This window comes from Alosa pseudoharengus, unplaced genomic scaffold (assembly GCF_046254945.1).
Source record: "Alosa pseudoharengus isolate Yale_2024_CS ecotype anadromous, Long Island Sound unplaced genomic scaffold, YU_APseudo_1.1 YU_APseudo_1.1_scf_10, whole genome shotgun sequence".
NCBI lineage: Eukaryota > Metazoa > Chordata > Actinopteri > Clupeiformes > Clupeidae > Alosa > Alosa pseudoharengus.
In genome coordinates this window covers 24248206-24272906 of record NW_027468565.1, presented here as the reverse complement: position 1 = coordinate 24272906, position 24701 = coordinate 24248206, and the positions used below count along the sequence as shown (strand labels likewise).

Sequence of the window (24701 nt, the reverse complement as noted above, 5' to 3'; positions counted from 1 at the left end):
GTAGGGTAGGCTAACATATGTCACCAAGGTCGACAAGGTTTAATTTGAATCGTAGTCAGTGTCATTTGAAACGCGGTTGTCCAACAGTATTGTGTTTTAACATGTTTACTATAAGTGCGAGGAGGAAGTTAGCGGCTGATTAAACCACATTCCTTTACAGTACAACCGCGTCTGGATCCCGGACCCAGAGGAAGTGTGGCAGTCTGCGGAGATCCTGAAAGACTACAAACCGGGAGATGACGTTCTGGAACTACAGCTCGAGAATGGCACGGTTAGTAAACCATTCGTGTTTGAATAAAACTGCAGCCCAGGTATTTGTGAGAGCATTCTATTTTCTGACAGAAAAATAAATATTATTTAGCCTGATGGGGTAGTATATAAAGCAACTATGCAACAGGCTTTGGTTATCTTTGTTTTGTAGGAGATGCGGTACCCGGTGGAAACGGGGAACGTGCAGCTCCCACACCTGCGGAACCCTGACATCCTCGTGGGGGAGAACGACCTCACCGCCCTCAGCTACCTTCACGAGCCGGCCGTCCTGCACAACCTCAGAGTGCGTTTCGTGGAGTCCAAAATCATCTACACGTACTGCGGTGAGCCAGATACGCAACACGCCAGGGTCATTTAATGTTTTTTTTTTTATGCGAAAGTGTCAACTACTGATTAGTTTCCTTAATAGTTTGTCAACTATCTGTTTAAGGGAAACACCTTAAAATTCACTGATTGCTTGTTAAACTTGAATAATTTTCAGTTTAAAGTAAAAAGTGTAGGCAAAAGGCATTTGTGGACATGATCTCAAATTCGTTTAACCATTTTCTGACATTTTATAATAATAAGACAACTGATCAATCAATTAATCGAGAAACAAATTGGACAGATTAATCAACTATAAAAAAAATAAGCATGAGTTGCAGCCCAATTAACATGTAGGTGAGGTCCTCTTTAGATGGGGCGGAGTTACTGTAGGTGAGGGTCTCTTTTAGATAATGACGAATCCCCAGTTAACCTGTAGGTAAGGATCTCTTTAGATAATGACGAATCCCCAGTTAACCTGTAGGTAGGGGCCTCTTTAGATGATGGACCCCCAGTTAACCTGTAGGTGAGGGCCTCTTTAGATGATTTTGATTAAACTTTATTGTCATTGTGCAGAGTACAAGTACAGGGACAACGAAATGCAGTTTGCGTCTAACCAGAAGTGCAAAAAAGCAAAAAAGTGCAGTGTAGACAATATACAGTTAAGAAGGTGGAATGGTTTAGAGTAATATAAATTAACTATAAATATGTGCAGTGTATTAGTAGTAACCTTATAAGAGCAGAATGGATATGCATGCAGTATGAACAACGTATGAACAACATGTACAGATATGTGCAGTGTAGTACGTACGTACGTACGTACGTACATACATACATACATACATACATACACACACACACACACACACACACACACACATATACATACACACATAAATACATACATGTACATATGTGTACATACATACATACATGCATACATACATACATACATACATACTTTATTGATCCCCAAGGGGAAATTCAAGCAGTAACATTATAAGAGTAGTAAAAATAATATGCAGTGTATTAACAGTAGTATATTTTAAGAAAAACAGAATACATATGGATATTCCGTATGAACCATATAGACAGATATGTACAGATATGTGCAGTGTAGTAACAGTATCATTGCAGTGTAGTAACAGTACCATTATAAGAATAGTAAAAATACTGTTAGTGTGTGCAGGATGAATAGTACAAAGAGCAGTAGAATATGGCTATGCATAAGTGTAATTACAGTATGTACATTTATAGATATAAATAGAACTCTATGGGTGGGATAGTGTAGTGCAATTGCCGGGGGGGAGGGGGCTGTTGAAGGGCAAAATGTCTGCAAAATGTCCGCCTCCTTGTTGTCCCTGTCAAGGTTGCCATGGTCATGGACACCTCAACAGGCACAGGCAAGGAGGCATCGGGCGGGGGGGTCACTGGGGTGCAGAGCTAGAGTTCAGTAGCTTCCTTTGAACATGCTGGTTCGGATGCGGAGAGACCTGTAACGCCTCCAGGAAGGGAGTGAGGTGAGCAGTCTGTGGTTGGGGTGAGAACAGTCTTACTTTGATGATGCTGCGCACCTTACACAAGCATCGCTTGGCCTGGATGGCCTCGATGGAGGGGAGTGAGGAACCGGTAATGCGTTGGGTAGTGTTCACCAGCAGTTGCCATACCATACTGTGACACAGTTGGTAAGGATGCTCTCAATGGTGCAGCGGTAGAAGTTCACCATGATCTAAGGAGACAGGTGGACCTTCTTTAGTCTCCGCAGGAAGAAGAGACGCTGGTGAGTCTTCTTGATCAAGGTAGAGGTGTTGAGGGTCCAAGAGGGACACCCAGAAGCTTGAAGCTGGTGACACACTCCACCTCAGTCCCATTGATGAGAATGGGGGTGTGTGTGCTAGCTTTTGACTTCCTGAAGTCCACAATGAGCTCTTTGGTCTTCTTGGTATTGAGAGCCAGGTGAGTTCGGTGATCAGTTTGGAGGGGATGATGGTGTTGAATGCTGAACTGAAGTCAATGAACAGCATTCTCGCATAGGTGTTGCTATTGTCAAGGTGGGATAGGGCAGAGTGAAGTGCCGTAGAGATGGCATCCTCCGTGCTCCTGTTCTGACGGTAGGTAAGCAGGTCTTGAGGTGGGCCAGGACCAGCCTGTAGTCTACATGTAGGGTCCAGGGGGTGTTAGTGTGTAGTTTGTGCCCATATGGTTGAGGAGGTTTGAGCTGGGTGTTCCTGAGCTGTGTGTGTTCCTGATGTGTGTGTGTGTGTGTGTGTTCTTGAGCCGTGTGTGTTCTTGAGCCGTGTGTGTTCCTGAGCCGTGTGTGTTCCTGAGCTGTGTGTGTTCTTGATCTGTGTGTGTGTGTGTTCCTGCTGTAGGGATCATCTTGGTTGCGGTGAACCCCTACAAGCAGCTGCCCATCTATGGGGACGCAGTCATCCACGCCTACTCCGGCCAGAACATGGGCGATCTGGACCCACACATATTCGCTGTGGCAGAGGAGGCCTACAAGCAGATGGCCAGGTGAACTTATACTGTACACACACACACATTTAGTGGAGAGGAGACCGTGCAGTAAAGCATGCGCGCACACACACACACACACACACTCACACACCCAGCAGATTGAAGGCCCATGTTGTTAATGAACAGATGAAGAGTGCTAAACGAATAGGTTTAGGATGCAGGAGTTGGAATATACCCTTAGTATGGACATATGATACCACACACACACACACACACACACACACACATCATATCATATCAGTAGTAAACATCACCGATGCACAGATCACACACACACACACACACACACACACACACACACACACACACACACACCTCTACGGAACACACACATCTCTATGGAACACACACACCTTATCACATCAGTAGTAAACATCACGAGGCGTCTCCACGTCCTGCAGGAACAACAGGAACCAGTCGATCATCGTGAGTGGGGAGTCAGGCGCTGGGAAGACGGTCTCCGCGCGCTACGCCATGCGCTACTTCGCTGTGGTCAGCAAGTCCAGCAGCAAGACCCGAGTGGAAGACAAAGTTCTGGCCTCTAACCCGATCACAGAGGTATGACCACAGCTTCAGGCCCGCCTGGCATATGCCACCACGGTTCATATGAAATCTGAGATCCGTTCCTATTTTGAAGGTAAACTCTTTGCGTTGGTGTGTGTTTGTCAGGCTGTGCACCTGGCACTGTGGCAGTAGCTCTGTGCTGTGTGTGCTGAGATTTCTCGTGGTGTTTCGCAGGCTATTGGGAATGCCAAGACCACCAGAAACGATAACAGCAGCCGCTTTGGGAAGTACACAGAGATCAGCTTTGACCAGCGGCACCAGATCATCGGGGCCAACATGAGGACGTACCTGCTGGAGAAGTCCCGAGTGGTGTTCCAGGTAGGCTGGTCGACAGTGCACTCTGACCCCTGTTCAGGTGTGGGTTCCCTGATGTTAGGGTCTGTACAGATGTGGGGTCCCTGATGGGATCTGCTGTTAAAGCTGCAGTTGGCAAGTCTGACAGATTGAGGGGACTTTGAATGTTTACAACTCTCATGCCCCTCCCCCACTACCAGTGAGAACCCTCTCATTGAGTTTGTGCTCGTCAGTGAGCACCAGACTGCACTAGACTGTGATTGACAGTCAGATATACTTATACTTAGATCTCATACAGCCCTGCTCTGATTGGACCAGGAGCTGTGCATTGTTGCAAAACAAATAACAGGCTCTAGGTGGAGGTAGAAGTGCAGGTTTTTTCTAAAACCGGCTGATTTATGTTGTTCTGTTGGAACATAGTGTCGGTTTCAGTGAATATGATCATAAAAATCTTACCAACTGCAGCTTTAAGGGTTGTTTGCTTTGGTCCCCAGTCGGAGAACGAGAGGAACTACCACATCTTCTACCAGCTGTGTGCCTGTGCTGACCAGCCCGACTTCAAGCACCTCCGACTGTGTAAGTGACCACCACCTCAATCACATCTCTCCGCCATAAGAACCAAACCCTAGTCCTGACCCAGAGTAACCACAACTCTGACCTCGAGCACCTCCAGAGTGAGCATGAACAGGCCTTAATCACATATCTGTGTGTGTGTGTGTGTGTGTGTTTAGTAAGTGCTGATCAGTTCCAGTACACCTGCCTGGGAGGAGCTACGGAGATCGATGGTGTGGACGACAGGGCTGACATGGCAGAGACTCGCCGCACTTTCACTCTGCTGGGTAGGAGACTGCTACACTCACACACACACACACACACACACACACACACACACTCGCTTCGTAACACACGCATGGCAGAGACTCGCTGCACTTTCACTCTGCTGGGTAGGAGACTGCTACACTCACACACACACACATACACACACAGACACACACATACACACACACTTGCTTCGTAACACACGCATGGCAGAGACTTGTCGCACTTTCACTCTGCTGGGTAGGAGACTGCTACACTAATACACACACACACACACACACACACACACACACACACATACACAGTTTCCTGAAGATCCTGGAGTCTGATTCCACTCTGTGCAGTGGACATCTGTGTTTGCAGTTCTGAGGCTGCAGCTGATTCTCAGCAAGGTTTCATTCGTCCGCAGGCTTGAAGGAGGACTTCCTGTCCGACGTGTTCAAGGTGTTGGCAGCGATCCTCCACTTGGGCAACGTCACCATAAAGAGCACCAGTGGGGAGAAGTCTGCCGTCAGCGTAAGTCATTATTCATGCACATAGGTTTATTATTATCACTCAAATTCTTATTTATACATGAAGGTTTATTATTCTCACTCATATGCTTATTTACACATGTAGGTTTATTATACAAACATATATGTATTTTTTTTACACATGTATTCACACATTTTAAGAATAAATTGTTTCTGGTATATTATGTGAATTCTCAAACATATCCTGGTTCCTAGTTTTAGGTCCAGTCTGTTTTTCAGTAGTCCAGTGCGTTCACCCCATCCCTGAAACTGCTGTCCAAACTGTGTAGAGCCATGCCCCCAACCAACCCCTCCCCCCCCCCCCCCCAGTTCAAACTGTGCAGAACATGCCCCCCCAGTCCAAACTGTGCAGAGTTGTGTATCTCCCCCCTCTCCTCCAGACCAGTGATGTCCACCTGGCGGTGTTTTGTGAGCTGGTGTGTGTGGACGTGGACAGTGTGTGTCGCTGGTTGTGCCACCGGCGGCTGGTGCTGTTGGCAGAGACGGTGGTGAAGCCGGTGCCCATGGAGCGGGCGGTCAACGCCCGAGATGCCCTGGCCAAGCACATCTACGCCCACCTGTTCGACTGCGTCATCCACAGGATCAACACTGCCCTCAAGGTCCCGGGGAAGCAGCATTCCTTCATTGGGGTTTTGGACATCTACGGGTACAAACCTCCACTATTTACATCCACTATTCACCAACACACCAACACACCTCCACTATTCACCTCCACACCAGCACACCTCCACTATTTACCTCCACTATTCACCAACACACCTCCACTATTCACCTCCACACCAACACACCTCCACTATTCACCTCCACTATTCACCTCCACACCAACACACCTCCACTATTCACCAACACACCTCCACTATTCACCTCCACTATTCACCAACACACCTCCACTATTCACCTCCACACCAACACACCTCCACTATTCACCAACACACCTCCACTATTCACCTCCACACCAACACACCTCCACTATTCACCAACACACCTCCACTATTCACCAACACACCTCCACTATTCACCTCCACACCAACACACCTCCACTATTCAACTCCGCTGTTCGTCTCAACACATCTACCAGACCTCGAAATACTGTGTATGTTTATGTACCATGTCTGGGTACTAATGTTTTCTACCAATGTCTGTGTTTCATAGTTTTGAGACATTTGATGTGAACAGCTTTGAGCAGTTCTGCATCAACTATGCCAATGAGAAGCTCCAGCACCAGTTCAACCTTGTGAGTGTCCTCATAACGTCATGCATTTCATACAGCTCCCCAGGGGATTGTGTGTGTGTGTGTGTGTGTGTGTGTGTGTGTGTGTGTGTGTGTGTGTTCCCCATCAGCATGTGTTTAAGCTCTGTTTGTGTGTGTGTGTCAGCATGTGTTTAAGCTGGAGCAGGAGGAGTACATGAAGGAGGACATTCCATGGACGCTGATTGATTTCTATGACAACCAGCCCGTCATTGATCTGATCGAAGCCAAGATGGGCATCCTGGACCTGCTGGATGAGGAGTGCCTGGTGAGGACTTAGTCACATACACGCACACATTCACACACACACACACACACACATTCATACGCACCTGTGACACGACCTTGGGATTTATCACACACATGTTCCTGCATGTTTGTTTTAGTGTGTGTATTCCAGGGGGGTGGACAAGTGCGTGCGTGTGTGTGTGTGTGTGTGTGTGTGTGTTGTAGAGAGAGAGAGAGAGTGAGTATGAGTGTGTGTGAGAGAGGGAGAGTGTTTACACTGTGTGTGTGTGTGTGTGTGTGTGTGTGTGTGTGTGTGTGTGTGTGTGTGTGCATGTATATGTGCATGTGTATGAGACTTAAGTGTTGATTTGCTCTCCAGTTTCCCCAGGGTACGGACCTGAACTGGCTGCAGAAGCTGTATAACTTCCTGGGCTCCAATCCTCTGTTCAGCAAGCCCCGGCTCTCCAATCAGGCCTTTGTCATTCAGCACTTCGCAGACCAAGTAAGAGTCAATACAGTACACAAAACAGTATACAATACAGTATACGCAAGATAGATAGATAGATAGATAGATAGATAGATAGATAGATACTGTAGATAGATAGATCTGTTAACACCACAACTCTGTGGTTTGAAGGCTGAATGCTAAACTGATCTCCTATTAGTGTTTGAAGGCCGAGTGTCAGAGTGTCTGCTGTGAGTGTGTGAATGTGCAGCATTGTGTGTATGAATGTTGCAGTCCTGTTGTGAGTGTGTGGATGCTACAGTGTTGTGCGTGTGTGTGTGTGTTTGTGTGTGTGTGTGTGTGTGTGTGTGTGGATGCTACAGTGTTTTGTGTGTGAATGTGTGGTGGATGCTACAGTGTTGTGAGTTTGTGAGTGTGTGGTGGATGCTACAGTATTGTCTTGTGAGTGTGTGTGTGGATGCTACAGTGTTGTGTTATGTGTGTGTGTGTGGATGCTACAGTGTTGTCTTGTGTGTGTGTGTGTGTGTGGATGCTACAGGATGCTACTGTGTTGTGTTGTGTGTGTGTGTGTGTGTGTGTGTGTGTGTGTGTGGATGCTACAGTGTTGTGAGTGTGTGGATGCTACAGTGTTGTTTGTGTGAGTGTGTGGATGCTAAAGTGTTGTCTTGTGTGTGTGTGTGGATGCTACAGTGGTGTGTGTGTGTGTGTGTGTGTGTGAGAGTGTGTGGATGCTACAGTGGTGTGTGTGTGTGTGTGTGTGGATGCTACAGTGTTGTCTTGTGTGTGTGTGTGGATGCTACAGTGTTGTCGTGTGTGTGTGTGTGTGTGTGGATGCTACAGTGTTGTGTGTGTGTGTGTGAGTGTGTGGATGCTACAGTGTTGTGAGTGTGTGTGTGTGTGGATGCTACAGTGTTGTGTGTGTGTGTGTTGGTTTTGAGGTGGAGTACCAGTGTAAAGGCTTCCTGGAGAAGAACAGAGACACCCTATATGAAGAGCTTGTGGACATCATGAAGGCCAGTAAGGTACACTCAACTCCCAGTACGACTTCACACAACCAGTACACTCAAATCCCATTTTACGCTCAACTTCTTGCAGTATGATTTCACAGAACCAGTACGGTCAACTCCCAGTTTCAGACAGTAAGACCAATGGATGGTTAATTTAGGCATGAAGACGGCTCGTCATTCGTCTGATGTATTTCTGTTCGCCAGACCAGTTTCTTACCCACTACATCACAACCATAATGTTCTAATGGGTTTCTGTTAAGTTGTCTAGTCAGGTGTGGACAGTATGTGATGTTGTCTAGTCAGGTGTGGGCAGTATGTGATGTTGTCCAGTCAGGTGTCAGCAGTACATGTATGTGATGTTGTCCAGTTAGTGTGGGCAGTATGTGATGTTGTCCAGTCAGTTGTGTGACCTCCTGCCACTGGGGTCAGTTTTCTCTCCTGGCAGACTTCTTCCGGGAGGAGTCCCAGACGGCGGTCCGAGGAGTCAGGGTGAAGGCCGCCACTCCAGCAGTGAAGCCTGCCAACAAACAGCTCCGAACTACAGTGGGAAACAAGGTACACATACTCCCTCTCACACACTTATATACTCACATACTCCCTCTCACACACTTATATACTCACATATTCACTCACTCTCACTTACCTACACACTGCCTCACACACACTTATACTCCCTCTCACATACTTACATTCTCACACACTCACATACTCCCTCTCACACACTTACATACCCACATACTCCCTCTCACACACTCACATACTCACATACTCCCTCTCACACACTTACATGCTCACATACTCCCTCTCACACACTTACATGCTCACATACTCTCTCTCACACACTCACATACTCACATACTCCCTCTCACATACTTATCGACTCACATATTCACTCACTCTCACATACCTACACACTGCCTCACAGACACTTACTGTATATACCCACATACTCCCTCTCGCACACTTACATACTCACATACTCCCTCTCACACACTTATATACTCACATACTCCCTCTTACACGCTTACATACCGACATGCCCACACACTCCCTCTCACACACTTATATACTCACATACTCCCTCTCACACGCTTACATACCGACATGCCCACATACTCCCTCTCACACACTTATATACTCACATATTCACTCACTCTCACATACCTACACACTGCCTCACACACACTTATATACCCACATACTCCCTCTCACACACTTACATACTCACATACTCCCTCTCACACACTTATATACTCACATTCCCTCTCACACACTTACATACTCACATACTCCCTCTCACACACTTATATACTCACATACTCACATACTCCCTCTCACACACTTATATACTCACATTCCCTTTCACACACTTATATACTCACATACTCCCTCTCACACACGTACATACTCACATACTCCCTCTCACACACTCACATACTCCCTCTCACACACTTACATACCCACATACTCCCTCTCACACACTTATATACTCACACACTGCATCAAGGCCACTTATATACCCACATACTCCCTCTCACACACTTACATACTCACATACTCACACTCACATTCTTACAAACTCACATATCCACATACTCCCTCTGACACACTTACATACTCATATAGTCACCCACTTTCACATACTCACTCACACACTTACTCATTCACTCTCACATACTCAAATACTCCTTCACTCTCATATACTCACATGCTTACTCTCACAGACTCACACAAGGCAGTATTCATAATATACTTTAAGGGGGATATTATATTCAACTATGTTCAAAATGCCCCCCCCCCCTCCCCCAATGTAAAGAAACATTGTTATACTACAATAGCCTATCACTCACTGCTGTCTGAAGTAACCACTTGCAGATATAATCACAAACTAAACTTAACAAGTGTTAACTAGAATACATTTGCCATTTGCCTGAGGAAGACCCAGCAGGGCCAAAACGTTGCAACCAGGGCATGAAATTGGCACCCGCCCACACGCCAAATGCGGGTAACTTTTGTGATTGGCGGGTGAAACTGTCAATCTACCTGCCACGTTGGCGGGTAGCCAATAAGACAACTCAACACTGAGCAAGGAGATGCACTGTCGGGATTGCCGTAGGAAATGTACTCTTTACTCCTCTACATTTTCAATTGCCTTTCGTTACGAGAACAAGTTTATTATTGGAGAAAGTATATCAAGGGAGAAAAGAGCACCTCTCCCCCGGTACACAATGGCGTGGGATCTTCAGAAAGCATTGCTACCGTTTCCCCGCGATTATAATAGTGATGGCTGGCCTATGTAGCCTACTACACAGAAGTAGATGTTCTATAACGTTATAGCTAACGCATAGCTTACAGTTAACGCAATGACGTCCTGCCAGTTGCTGCATCTTCTGGTGAGGCTGCCAGAGTGCCGAGACTAGAGGTATGGCATGACACGGAAACTTCCACATACCGTATATTAATTTCTGGCCAACATCGTTCAACAATCACATTGGACAAGGAAAGTAGGCCTACAACTTAATTTACAAGCAAAGCAAATGCACTGGAAATCGAGCATACAAGTTAGAAAAAGCCTAGCATTCATTTATGTAGCCTCAATGTTGCAGGACATGACATGAGACGGTCGGCTGAGAAAACAGATAGCCTGCTCTGTCGAGTGGATTATAGCCTAAATATAGGTCTACCCATAATATAGCCATTGTTTTTAGGTTACATTGTCTGTATGGTGAAGTTATAACCAGACTTCTAGCAATGCAAAGCAGAAGAATCAGCTGCAATGTATTGGAAGACTGCTTTTCATATCCATAGCCACGTAATGTTTATTCTGGCTATGACAAAGTATATTAAATAAAATATATTTGAATTGGGCTTTTAAAATATGTTTGACTATATGATTAGCCTACAGAGGAGGAGAAAAGCAAATAGGCATAAAGGATACTTTTGTATCCCTTTAAAGGTCCATCAAAAATATAAAAATGTAGGCCTACAAAAAAGTAACTTGTTAGGCCTACTTGAGTAATTTATTAACAAAGTACTTTTTTACTTTTACTTGAATACTGTAATGTGTATTCTGTTCAAGTTCAAGAACCATTCTTATGCATTTTCTGAGTCGTTCACCTTTATTTTGGACACAAAATAATTTTGGCTGGTAAAAAACCACTGTGGCAGGTGGATTTCAAAATTCACCTGCCACAGTGGCTGGTGGCCAAAAAAGTTAACTTCAGGCCCTGGTTGCAACACAATAAATGTATGGGAGAAATAGCAGAGAGCGGGCACCTCATTCTTTTACGTTGTGTCCAGTTCCTTTTGCCCTGCACCTCACCGGTGGGGATGTGCACACTGCCACTACTGCTTTACTCATAGACTGTCTATGGCTAACTAGAATACATTCCATAGGCCTCAGCAAGGACATGGTTGAAATTGTAATAACAATAAACAGGTTTTGTTCTTCTTGGCTTGAACAGGATGAAACAAAACTATCATATCAACCCCCCACACACACACACTCAAGCACATTTACAGTAAGAGCTTGGGTGTTGGCATTTCTGAAGAAAACTTTTAAAAAGTCCTGTGCTGCCTTTTGTCTGTGAGGTTAACAGAGACAAAAGCTGTAATCTCTGTCATGAGCATGCTCTAGCAACTTCCATTGTTACTGAGGTGACAGACAGACTGGCAGACTGGCAAAACTGTGTCATATCATACCTGAACAACCCCCCCCCCCCCCACACACACACACACACACACACACGCACACCACCAACTGAAACCCAATCAATGTTGAAATGTTTACTAGGTTATATGCAAAATTTTATTGTATAAGTAATAGGGGTGTAAAGATTAACCGATACGTATCGGTATCCGTTTTTAATGTGTAAGATACGGCTACATCGATATGTGAAGCCCCGTATCGGAATAAAACTGAAATGAACCGGTCGTTATATCGATGTACTTGTTACAAATCGGTTCATAACCTTTTCTGCTCGCTCAGACTGATTTACGTTGCAAGCAGCGCGTTCATCCCACTTCCTGTTTTAAAACTACACGTGGCACGGATTTGTGGGTAATGAAGTTCGTTTTGGGCTATACTCATTGCCCAAAGTAGACAAAGGACTTCATTACCCATACATCTACTGCAATTTAAGCACGTGACAACTCGCACTCTGTCGTTGTTTGACAGATTTTACTCTTTTGTTTGTCAAAATCCAGCGCGAAATTAAACACTTACTATAGCATTCCTAAACGGCAACGATAGTCTGTAGAGTAGCCTTACGTTTGATGAAGGGATTTCCTTAATGTTAAAGAATAATTTGGCCCTTGCTGCTAAAACGATGTACAAATTATTATTATTTTGTTCATATTCACTCAGACTTGGAACAAAATAGGCCCAGTTCATTGATATGTAGGCCTATGTTGTTCTAGCTATGAGAAAAGGCCAAGATTGTCTTAAGCACCGTTTTATTTTATTTCGGTATTGTCTTACCTCAACAATAGGCTACAGCTCCTTGAAAACAATCAGATATAACTCTATAAAATCTATAAAGTCTATAAAAAATTATTTTTATGTTGTATCTGGCTGCTTTGTTTGGCTGAAATGTAGACTATTCTTTTTTCATTTCAATACAATATATGATACAAACCTCAGTTTAGATGATCATATTCACACATTTGTTTTTGCCTAATTGACATGACCATGATAATTTATAATATAAAATTAATTTGCACCTTAAGCAAATGATAAAAAATCTTTCAGAATGCTTTCCATTCTTCAACTGCATCGAATCGCATCGCATCGAATCGTACTGAATCGTTTTTATGAACATGTATCTTTTCTTGTATCGAATCGTGCCCATGTATCTAGATGTGAATCGTATCGTCTTTTACATGAGAGATTCACACCCCTAATAAGTAAGTATAAGTATATATACTTTTTTGATCCCGTGAGGGAAATTTGGTCTCTGCATTTAACCCAATCGGTGAATTAGTGAAACACAAACAGCACACAGTGAACACACAGTGAGGTGAAGCACACACTAATCCCGGCGCAGTGAGCTGCCTGCTACAACGGCGGCGCTCGGGGAGCAGTGAGGGGTTAGGTGCCTTGCTCAAGGGCACTTCAGCCGTGGCCCACTGGTCGGGGCTCGAACCGGCAACCCTCCGGTTACAAGTCCAGAGTGCTAACTAGTGGGCCACAGCTGCCCACATTTGACACACACACACACACATTTTTCTTGACAATGCTAACGTGTTATCATAACTGTGTTTTTTCAACACATTGCAGATATACGCTGTCAATAGGCAGGGCATTTGTTTGTAGCCTGTCTTCTTTGTTTATGTGTTTATCTATCGCTCATTAGCCAATCACGATAGGTACTGCAAGCAAACAGCAAACATAAAGGAACATGAGTAGCACAAGCAAATAAATAAAATTGAAATATTCAACTCCAAACCATCACACTGCCTCATAGACATATCATCTTGCATTCTGGTCTTCTGTTTCTAGAAATTAGTTAGTTAGTTTTAACACAAGTTGACAAAGCTGATCGCAGTATTTGGTTGTTGTGTCATAACAGTAACCAAGGAGTCCCAATCAAGAGAATATTCAGGCTATTCAATAGGCTAGCTGTAGCTACGACCATGGACTCATACTCACTCTATACTCTATACTCATGCCCTCTCATATACTCTCACTTTCACATACTCACTCTCACATACTCACTCTCACAGCACTAACCATCTCTTGAATATTCTCTGATATGTTCGTTGTCTCATAAGCACTAATCTATAACAAACCGCCAGCCGCAGTACTCTCTAGACACCACACACACACAGCTGTTTACTAGGCCGGAACCCTCGCAGTACTCTCTAGACACCACACACAGCTGTTTACTAGGCCAGAACCAGTACTCTCTAGGCACACTCTCTTGCACTCTTCATTTAGTTGGTTTGTTTGTTGGCATTACTTCATGTCCAGCCTGGATATATCAGAACAAGAATTGAACAGAATTGCATAAGTTATTGATAACTTCCATAAGGAGTTGCGTGAGAACAGTTGTCTTGTTTTGAGTTGTTGTTTTGATTTGTTCCTGTATTGATGTGTGTGTGTCAGTTCCGCAGTTCTCTGTACCTGCTGATGGAGACTTTGAACGCCACCACACCTCATTATGTGCGCTGCATCAAGCCCAACGAGGACAAGCAACCCTTTGAGTATGTTGCACACGCACACACACACACACACATACATATACTCATGTACACACACATACGCACGCGCACACACATACACACACACATACACAAACACACAGCCCTTTGAGCACACCCACATACACACACACACACACACACACAGCTGTTTCAGTACGCCACACACACACAGACACACATGTACACAAACACACATGTACACACACACACACATGCACACACACGCATGCACGCGCACACACACACACACACACACACACACACACACACACACAGCCCTTTGAGTACTCTTCTCACTACACACACACAGCCCTTTCAGTATGCTCAAGGTATGTGCAAATCATCAAGTCAATCCCTATTACTCTCTCTCTCTCTCACACACTCTCTCTCTCTCTCTCTCTCTCTCTCTCTCTCTCTCTCTCTCTCTCTCTCTCTCTCTCTCTCTCTCTCTCTCTCTCTCTTTCTCTCTCTTCTCAGGTACGACTCCAAGCGTGTGGTCCAGCAGCTCCGAGCCTGTGGGGTTCTAGAGACGGTCCACATCAGTGCCCAGAGCTACCCATCCAGGTGAGACTGTCCACACCAGTTCCCAGACTGTACTGGTGAGATCATCTGGATCAGTGTAGACAAGAGCATCTAGATCGGTTTAGACGAGAGCATCTAGAACAGTGTAGACGAGAGCATCTAGATCGGTTTAGACGAGAGCATCTACTGTAGAACAGTGTAGACGAGAGCATCTAGATCTGTTTAGACGAAAGCATCTAGAACAGTGTAGATGAGAGCATCTAGAACAGTGCTGTCGAGCATCTATATCAATATCAGTATCAGGACAAGTGAGGTTCAGAGCAGTTGAGATCATTCTATCTGTTATTCTCTCCATTCTATCTGTTATTCTCACCATAGTGAGTTCAACTGGGTTGATATTTGACATTTGTATTGTGTCATCATTCAGAAGGCATTTATCATTCAAGTACTGCTGAATGTTTGTAGTATGTCATGAGGAGGTGTGTGCATGTGATTGCTGGCCTTAGGTGAACCTGCATGGAGTTTGTAGTACTGTATGTCCTGATTATTGCCCATATGGATTTGTTATGGAGTATGTCCTGATTATTGTCCATATGGATGTGTTATGGTGTATGTTGTTATGGTGTATGTTGTTATGGTGTATGTTGTCATGGTGTTTTCTCAGGTGGACCTACATCGAGTTCTACAGTCGTTACAGCATCCTGATGACACAGGCAGAGGTGGTCCTCAACGACAAGAAACAAACGTGCAAGTCTGTGCTACAGAGACTCATTGCTGTAAGGACCTGCCATCCTCTCTCCTCTCTCCTCCTCTCTTCTCCTCTCCTTTCTTACTCCTTTCTTTTCTCTCCTCCTCTCTTCTCTCTCCTCATCTCCTCTCCTCATCTTCTCCTCTCCTGTCATGTCGTCTGTTCTCTGCTCTCATCCTCTCTCCTCCTCTCATCCAATCCTCTCCTCTCTCCTCCTTTCTTCTCGCTCCTCTCTTCCCCTCTTCCTCTTCTCTACACTATACTTCTCCTGTTTTCCTCTCCCACCCCACTCCTCTTCTTCCCTCCCCTCATCTACTCCTCTGTTCATTCATCCATCTCAGTAATCACCCCAACTCTCTGTCCTCTTTCCTCATTCTTCGTGTTCACTCATCCGTCCGCCCCCACCCACTTGCCCCATGCCTCCCTCCCTCTATGTCACTCATTCTCTCTGTGCTGTCATGCACCTCTTAATCTGCTCTCCTTTACCCTGCCTCTCTGTAGTTCTTTATGCGCTCATCCCAGGTCAGTGTCATATCAGAATCATCCACATTCTCTACTGTGGTCATTTCTCTCCTAACTTTTATACAGATTTTGATTTTCAAACGTTTCTTTCTTCTGCACTTAAACACTCAAATGTGTACAATATTTGTGCATTTTAACTTCATGTCTGTACATTTACAATATGGACATAAACACAGCCTAGTGATTAGCAGTTTTGTCTGTATGCTGTTTCCTAATCCTCTCTCGCCTCCTCTCTGCTGCAGGACTCTGACCAGTACAAGTTTGGCCGCACCAAGATCTTCTTCCGGGCGGGCCAGGTGGCGTACCTTGAGAAGCTGCGGCTGGACCGTCTGAGGGCAGCGTGTGTCACTATCCAGTCGCAAGTGAGGGGGTGGAGCCAGAGACGCAGGTTCCTGCGACTGAGGAGCGCAGCCTGCATCCTGCAGCAGTACATCCGCGGGCAGAGACGCATCAGGTCTGACCTGCACACGGGGTCAGGGGTCAGGGATTGGTCTGTTTCTCTGAGGTGATCAGTGATTGGTCTGTCTGTCTGACGTGATCAGTAATTGGTCTGTCCTCTGTTCTCTGCACCTGTTGCAGGCAAACGGTGACAGCCGCGGCCCTCAAACAAGGCTGGGCTTCAGTGGTCATCCAGAAGCATTGCCGTGGTTACCTGGTGCGAAGAGTCTACAAGCTTGTCTTGGTTGCTACAGTGAAAATCCAGGCCTACATTAGGGGATGGCTTGCTCGCAAGCGCCACAAAAAGGTGCTTTTAGATGAGATCACAATGTGATAACACTAGTAAAAGTAGAAAGATTGACATGTAATTGATGTAAGCCTACAGATGTAAGTGTGTTTGTGTGTGTGTGTGTGTGTGTGCGCGTGCGTGTGTGTGTGCGCGTGCGTGTGTGTGTGCGCGTGCGTGTGTGTGTGTGTGTGTGTGTGTGTGTGTGTGTTTGTGTGCATGTGTTGCATTGGTCCTCAGCTGGTGGAGGAGCAGAAGGCCCTGGTGCTGCAGAAGTACGCTCGGGCCTGGTTGGTCAGACGCCGGTTCCAGACCATGCGGCGTCTCGTGCTCAACGTGCAGCTCTCCTACCGTGTGCAGCAGCTCAGGAAGAAACTCGAGGAGCAGGTACGCCTCCATGTGCTCACACAGAGAGGAGGTGCAGGTACACCTCCATGCGCTCCCACAGAAAGGAGGTGCAGGTACACCTCCACGCACTCAAACAGAAAGGAGGTGCAGGTACACCTCCATGCGCTCCCACAGAAATGAGGTGCAGGTACACCTCCACACGCTCACACAGAGAGGAAATGCAGGTACACCTCCACGCGCACCTCCACGCGCTCACACAGAGAGGAGGTGCAGGTATACCTCCACGCGCTCACACAGAGAGAGAGAGGAGGTATGCCTCCACGTGCTCCTGCTGCAGAGAGGAGGTGTTGGTCAGGATACATAGAGAGGAGGAGGAGGTGGTTGTCAGAATGTTCTGTTCTGTAGAAAGAGGAGGTGCTGGATATTCTCTCACTTTCCTGTTTAGGAAGCTGTGAGATGACATTCCAGAAGTTGGACAAATTGGCTACATGTTTGATTTTAGCTTACAAGCTTGAAATAAGCAATGTTTGCAATCATATTTCTAATTATAATGGTATGTTTTTTTAGCAAGAGAAGGTGGACTGCTCAGTTGAATATGGACTGGCTCAGTTATGTAATGAATAATGCTCTGACTGAGTTGTCCGCATCTCCTGCTGATTGACTTGTTGTCTGTTGTGGGTTCCTCCAATCAGGGTAAAGAGAACCGTGGCCTGATGGAGAGGCTGACAGGCCTGGCCAACGCCCACTCTCAGGGATTGGACAAGCTGCAAGCGCTGGAAGCGGAGCTGAGCAAATCAGCCAATAACAGAATGTCCATAGAGAAGCAGGAGAAGAGGAACAAGGAGGCAGCCAATCAGGTCAGTAGTGCTCTATGCATGGCCATGTCCGGCCCCCAATATGGCCCTGACATTGTCCTGGTTCTGTCCTAAGATTTGGCCCTAGTTTGACCCTGATGCTGCATTGATTTGGTCCTGATGTGGCCATTGATTTGAAATTGAAATGACATTTCATTTCCCTCAGATAATCAGTACATAGGTACATAATACAGTACTGGGCACATTTTCTGTAAAATGACATGACTTTGATGCGTGTCCCTCAGATGATCACCCAGCTGCAGACTCAGAAAGCCGCTCTAGAGGCAGAGAAGAAGACCATGGAGGCCAAGATGGCCGAGAGCGCTCAGCAGATGAGAGGTGCTGGTTGGGATCTCTTGGGTGGGTGGGTTGTGTTTGTACTGAGGCCTGTCTGTAACCTTCTCGCTGTCTCTGTCTCCGTCTGTAGACAACTTCAGTGAGCTGCAGAAGAGACTGCAGGAGGACCTGGAGAAGGAGGAGAGGAGAAGGAAGTAAGAGACCATGGGGCCAGATGACCTGCCGTAGACCCTCACCTTTGGTCAGTACACTCGCCCACAGCACTCAGCCCCTGAAGAGTGTCTTTCACTTTGCCCTCCAGGATCGCAGAGAACAATCTGGAGAACCAGAAGGAGGACTCAGGACGGGAAGTGGAGGTTCTGCAGCTGGAGAACCGGCAGCTACGGGAAGAGAAGCTGCGGCTGCAGATGCAGCTGGAGGAGGAGAAACACCAGATCGCAGAACTGCAGGAGCAGATCACGCAGCTCACCAAACACATCAAGGTAGCACCTCACTGTTCCTGCCATCTTACCAAACACTTGAAGGTAGCACCTCACCGTTTCTGCCATCTTACTAAACACTTCAAGGTAGCACCTCACTGCCATCTCACCTCACTCAAATTGCCCTGAGTGCTATGAACAGCGCCCTATACATGCGTCATGTAGTTAAATAAACTCTCTGATGAACAGGTCTTTTTTAAGGGCTGTTTCATAATCTACACAAGCTACGCGAACGTGAACGCTTCAAGCTACGCAAATGTGAATACCTCAAGCTATGCGAATGTGAACGCAACAAGCTATGTGAAGCTGAGCGCATCAAGCTACGCAAACGTGAACGCCTCAAGCTATGCAAATGTGAACGCCTCAAGCTATGCAAATATGAATGCCTCAAGCTACGCAAAAGTGAACGCATCAAGCTACGTCAAGGTGAGCGCATCAAGCTATGCAAACGTGAACGCCTCAAGCTATGCAAACGTGAATGCCTCAAGCTATGCAAATGTGAACGCATCAAGCTACGCAAACTGCCATCTCACCAAACACTTCAAGGTAGCACCTCACTGTTCCTGCCATCTCACCAAACACTTGAAGGTAGCACCTCACTGTTCCTGCCATCTCACCAAACACTTCAAAGTAGCACCTCACTGTTTCTCTCAGATGACAGGCTGTGTATAGGCAGTGTTTGGAAGGCCTGTATGTTACTGGTGCCAGTCCTAAAGATAGATTATGTTTTTAGGTGTTGCCTGAGCTGAGGAAAGATATCCACAACCTCCAGTCCCAGAAAACTGAGCAGGAGAGGAGAGCGAGAGAACAAACCCACCAAGCTAAAGGTAGCTGTGTCCATTCACTCTCAACCTTCGCGTTGTTTATCTGTGTGTTGTTACTTTACTTAAAGGAATTATCCGGAGTAAAATGCACTTTAGATTAATTTACGGATGATTGGGAGTACATACGTTGAGTTGACATCAAAATCATGTCATTCAGATGTGTTTTGAGAAAGTTCGATTTTACCGTTTTTAGTCAAAACTCGTTAGCCTGGAAGTGACCAGGGCATGTCATTTCGCCTTATACCTCTTCTACAGTTCCAAACAACATTACACTTACGTGGTAGTGAGTAGAGGGTTCCAAGTGAGTAGAGGGTTAAAGCCAAACCGAAGTATCCCGAGGTCTTTATGTGGTCGGATAGAGAGTCCAGAATGAATTTCATCAAGCCAGTACCTTTCCGGAAATGTTGCTGCTGCAGCTAGCATCTTTAGGGGAAAGTCCGTAGGAGTCGATTGCCGAGTGTGGAGTAACACGCTCTGGAAATTCACAATTACGTCGCCGTTTAAAAAAAAAAAAAAAAAACATAGTCCAGTATTTCTTTCGAAATTGAAATGAAGTTGTATGCAACAGCAAACCCTAGCTTACTAACAGGTTGGAATTTTGAAATGTCACGTGACGAGATGTCGTGCAACGACGTGATGCAATCGACTCCTACAGACTTTCCCCTAAAGATGCCAGCTGCAGCAGCAACATTTCCGGAAAGGTACTGGCTTGATGAAATTCATTCTGGACTTTATCCGACCACATAAACACCTCGGGACCTTCGGTTTGGCTTTAGGGACCCTCTACTCACTACCACGTAAGTGTAATGTTGTTTGGAACTGTAGAAGAGGTATAAAAATAGCGTTTTGTTGCGGCGAAATTACATGCCCTGGTCACTTCCAGGCTAACGAGTTTTGACTAAAAACGGTAAAATTGAACTTTCTCAAAACACATCCGAATGACATGATTTGGATGTCAACTCAACGTATGTACTCCCAATCATCCGTAAATTGATCTAAAGTGCATTTTACTCCGGATAATTCCTTTAATCTATTTACCAATGAAGAGACCTCTTTTGTGTACATGTTTGTGGAGAACTATGAACAAACTATTGTACTTCATTATTGTTTGTTTTTAGTTAAGATGAACGTGATCATCAGACAACTTCTGGGGGACCGGAGCAGTGAGGACATCTTGTGAGTGTGCTGAGATGTTCAGATCCTCCAGTCTACAGGGACTGTCCAGCACTTCACCTGAGCCCTGAAACAGGTGTGGTTGCTCACCTGAGCCCTGAGACAGGTGTGGTTGCTCACAGGCCTGTCGTCTCTGCCCATACAGGTCAGCTGCCTCAGACGACGCAGAGGAGGATGGGAATCTGCTGCTGGCTTTCGATGGCCTCCAGAAGGCAACAAGGTCTCACTTTTCTCATGTACTTCCTTATTCTGACCTCTAGAGGGCAACAAGGTCTCACCTTTCTCACGCACTTCCTTATTCTGACCTCTAGAGGGCAACAAGGTCTCACCTTTCTCATGTACTTCCTTATTCTGACCTCTAGAAGGCAACAGGTCTCACCTTTCTCACGCACTTCCTTATTCTGACCTCTAGAGGGCAACAAGGTCTCACCTTTCTCACGTACTTCCTTATTTTGGCTGCTCTATTTGTTTGTTTGTTTGTTTGTTTGTTTTGCATCGCCTCATGTCTGATACTTCAAGGAAAATTCCCTCCACCACGACAGGGCCATGTTACCATGGTGAAAGTGATGTGTACTCTGTTTTATCATCAGTGCCTTGTTTTATCATCAGTGCTATTTGTCAATATCGTTGTGTGTTTGTTTGTTTGTTTGTTGTGTAGGGTGATGGAGACACAGCTGCGTGATCAGAGGGAGGGCTTTGAGAGTCAGGTGGAGGTGCTGAGCTTTAAGATGGAGCACCTGCAGAAGGAGAACGAACAGTTGCAGAATCTCTTCCAAGAGAAGAGCGATGTCAATGAGAGCATCCGCCAGGAGGTGGCGCGACTTACCGCTGAGAACATGGTACACACACTCACTCTGCTATTCTCAGCATGCAGACAGGGCCTTTTCACAAGGGAGGGTGTTGTTCATAGCACTCAGGCAGAGGCTGTGCTGTATGGGGCCCATTTGGAGTCTACGCAAGGTGCGCATGTTTGCGTAGCTTGATGCATTCACGTTCGCATAGCTTGAGGCATTCACATTTGCGTAGCTTGAGCCATTCACGTTTGCATAGCTTGATGCGCTCACCTTGACGTAGCTTGTTGCGTTTACATTCGCATAGCTTGAGGTATTCAAGCTTGTGTGGATGTGTGTGTCAGGTGATCCCCGAACTGAAGCAACAGGTCGGTGAGCTACTCAGACAGAAGCAGGACTTGGAGACCCAGCAGCAGGAGGAGACCAGTCAGATGATGGGTAAACACACACACACACACACACACACATTGGCGCACACACATATTTAAACACTCCATCAGTCTGTGTTTAATTCCATGCTTATGGAGCTGCAGATGCATCATGGGAAATGTCCTGTCTCTCCTTTTAAGGGCGCATTGAGGAGGTGTCAACCAGACTCCAGACGGATCTTCAGGAGGAAAGCTCCCGCTGCAGGTCACTACCCCTCTTCCCTCTCTTAGCCTTTAAAGCTGCCCACACCACTCTCAGTGGCTCACAGGGAGCACCAGCACCTTTAGCAGTAGTAGAGGTAGCCTGGGGTGGATTACCCATCATGCTCCTAGTTTCCTGGGCCCTGCCTAGACTGTATAAATAAGTGGGCAAACCCTCAGTAACGTCACCCATAGGTTTCTGAAGATCTGTATGAAGCTCAGAATAGGAGGCCATAGGCGTCACCATGTTCGTTATGCTAGCTGGCATAAGCCTGACATGCCTAACAGACAACTCCTAAATCACATCAGTGGTAATACTTGGGTATAATAACGGTATTATATGTAGTAGTACCGTGTGTGTAGATATGTACAACACTACTGTGTCTATATACAGATGTGTGTGTGTGTGTGTGTGTGTGCAGGCAGTTTGAGCAGCAGCTGGAGGAGGTGCAGAGAAGGCTAGAGGAACAGCAGGAGCAGCAGGAGCAGCTGCTCAAGCAACAGCAGGCCGAGCAGGAGGCCAAGAGCAGACTCCGGCAGGAGACCTCCAGACTCACCGCAGACAACATGGTGTGTGTGTGTGTGTGTGTGTGTGTCTGTCTGTGTCTGTGTGCATACTTGCATCTGTGTGTGTGTGAACGTGATGTGTGTGTATACTTGCGTGTGTGTGTGTGTGTGTGTGTGTGTGTGTGTGTGTGTACATGGTGTATGTGTGTACTTGCATTTGTGTGTGTGAGAATATGGTGTGTGTGTATACTTGCATGCGTGTGTGTGAACATGGCATGTGTGTACTTCCATGAGTGTGTGTGTGTGAACATGGTCTGTGTTAGGGGTGTCACGATACATCGCAAAAACACACACACACGTGCTGAACTGCAGCGTCAACACTCTAACTTTAGGCTGCTGCCAGTAAAAAAAAAACATCAACCGACCGAAATCGAAGCTACTCTAAAATCACCGGTGTGGAAGTATTGTGTCGTTCATTCACGTCAATTAACACTAACTTACTCAACTTAGCAAGTGAAAAGATGATCTAGTTACAGTCTAAATTAATTTAAAGCAAAAAATGCACATTGATAAGTAGTGCATATTCCAGGAACACTGACCTTGGGTCTCTTCGGAGTGTGCTGACACAATCAAATTATCACTCTGTTGTTTTATTTCACTATGTTCACGTCTATGTTTAATGTTTGTTCTGTTTACAACCTTGCGGTTGGAACGGTTTCAAAATAAAAAGTGGTTTCAAAATAAAAGCCCCAAAAACAGAAAAGCCCCCCAAAAAAGTAAACAACATAAGAAATGCATTAATAGTAATATAAAAAAAAGATCGAAAATTGAATCGAATCGTGACTTCGAATTGTGATCGAAAATTAAATCAAATCGAGGATTTTGAGAAATGTGACACCCCTAGTCTGTGTGTACATGCATGCATGCGTGTGTGTGTGTACTTGCATGTGTATGTGTGTACTTGCATGTGTGTGTGTGTGTGTGTGTGTGTGTGTGTGTATGTGACAGTGACTTTTCTGGCTTGGCTCATGTAGGGTCTGGAGGAGCAGCTGGACATGAAGGATCGACTCATAAAGAAGCTACAGGACCAGATTCGCTCACTACTGGCTCCAGACAAGGGTCAGTGCAAGGGTCACCCAACCCAACCCAACCCAGCAACGCACAGCACAGTACCTGAATAGATCTGTAGCCAACCCAGCACAACCCAACCCAACCCATATATGTACTCAACCCAGCACACCTGACTAATATCATTAGCTGACCAGATCTGTAGCCAAACCAACACACCTGACCATATATGTACCCAAACCAGCACACCTGAACAATATCATTAGCTGACCAGATCTGTAGCCAAACCAACATCATTACCTGCTTTGGGATGCAGGTCTTACCTGTTGACCTTCTTTGTCAGGTGTTTGTGTTGAATAACAGTGTTCATGAATCTCTCTCTTCAGCCAATCAGAAAGCAACACCCGCAGTGCCCAGAGAGTACCTGGGGATGCTGGAGTACCGACGGGAGGATGAGCCCAAAATCATCCAGAACCTCATTCTGGGTTAGTGGAGAACTGCTTTGTGTCTTAAGAACCATCCAGAACCTAATTCTGGGTTAGTCAGAACATCAGAACCTCGTTCTGGGTTAGAAAGAAGGAATGCTTCTCTGGGTCGACAAATGTTAATTATAGTCAAAAAAATTCAGGGTGCTCTTCAAAAAGGGCATAAGTTAACTTTCAGAAAACAGAAAAATGAGGCACTCCTGATAACTATAAAAAGCCTTTAATCAAAATCTGCTACATGCCAACGCGTTTCAGCTATACAGTTTTCATCAG

General features: G+C 45.8%; 1 protein-coding gene across 1 annotated transcript in view; it reads left to right on the top strand.

Moving 5' to 3' along the window:
• Positions 1-24701, top strand: part of myo5c (myosin VC) — a 30458-nt gene that overhangs the window by 296 nt on the left and 5461 nt on the right. Inside the window, exons 2-34 of the mRNA XM_076268270.1 lie at positions 161-271; positions 422-593; positions 2946-3090; positions 3495-3651; positions 3832-3975; positions 4446-4527; positions 4683-4790; positions 5180-5286; positions 5684-5949; positions 6456-6537; positions 6680-6820; positions 7160-7282; positions 8185-8268; positions 8683-8808; positions 14360-14457; positions 14935-15021; positions 15644-15755; positions 16492-16703; positions 16829-16994; positions 17214-17360; positions 18014-18178; positions 18421-18514; positions 18603-18666; positions 18774-18954; positions 19685-19778; positions 20894-20951; positions 21094-21168; positions 21607-21787; positions 22084-22177; positions 22309-22372; positions 22791-22938; positions 23910-23994; positions 24330-24428. Of these exons, the coding sequence (XP_076124385.1) occupies positions 161-271; positions 422-593; positions 2946-3090; positions 3495-3651; positions 3832-3975; positions 4446-4527; positions 4683-4790; positions 5180-5286; positions 5684-5949; positions 6456-6537; positions 6680-6820; positions 7160-7282; positions 8185-8268; positions 8683-8808; positions 14360-14457; positions 14935-15021; positions 15644-15755; positions 16492-16703; positions 16829-16994; positions 17214-17360; positions 18014-18178; positions 18421-18514; positions 18603-18666; positions 18774-18954; positions 19685-19778; positions 20894-20951; positions 21094-21168; positions 21607-21787; positions 22084-22177; positions 22309-22372; positions 22791-22938; positions 23910-23994; positions 24330-24428 (4072 nt within the window). The remainder of the gene's footprint in view (positions 1-160; positions 272-421; positions 594-2945; positions 3091-3494; positions 3652-3831; positions 3976-4445; positions 4528-4682; positions 4791-5179; positions 5287-5683; positions 5950-6455; positions 6538-6679; positions 6821-7159; positions 7283-8184; positions 8269-8682; positions 8809-14359; positions 14458-14934; positions 15022-15643; positions 15756-16491; positions 16704-16828; positions 16995-17213; positions 17361-18013; positions 18179-18420; positions 18515-18602; positions 18667-18773; positions 18955-19684; positions 19779-20893; positions 20952-21093; positions 21169-21606; positions 21788-22083; positions 22178-22308; positions 22373-22790; positions 22939-23909; positions 23995-24329; positions 24429-24701) is intronic.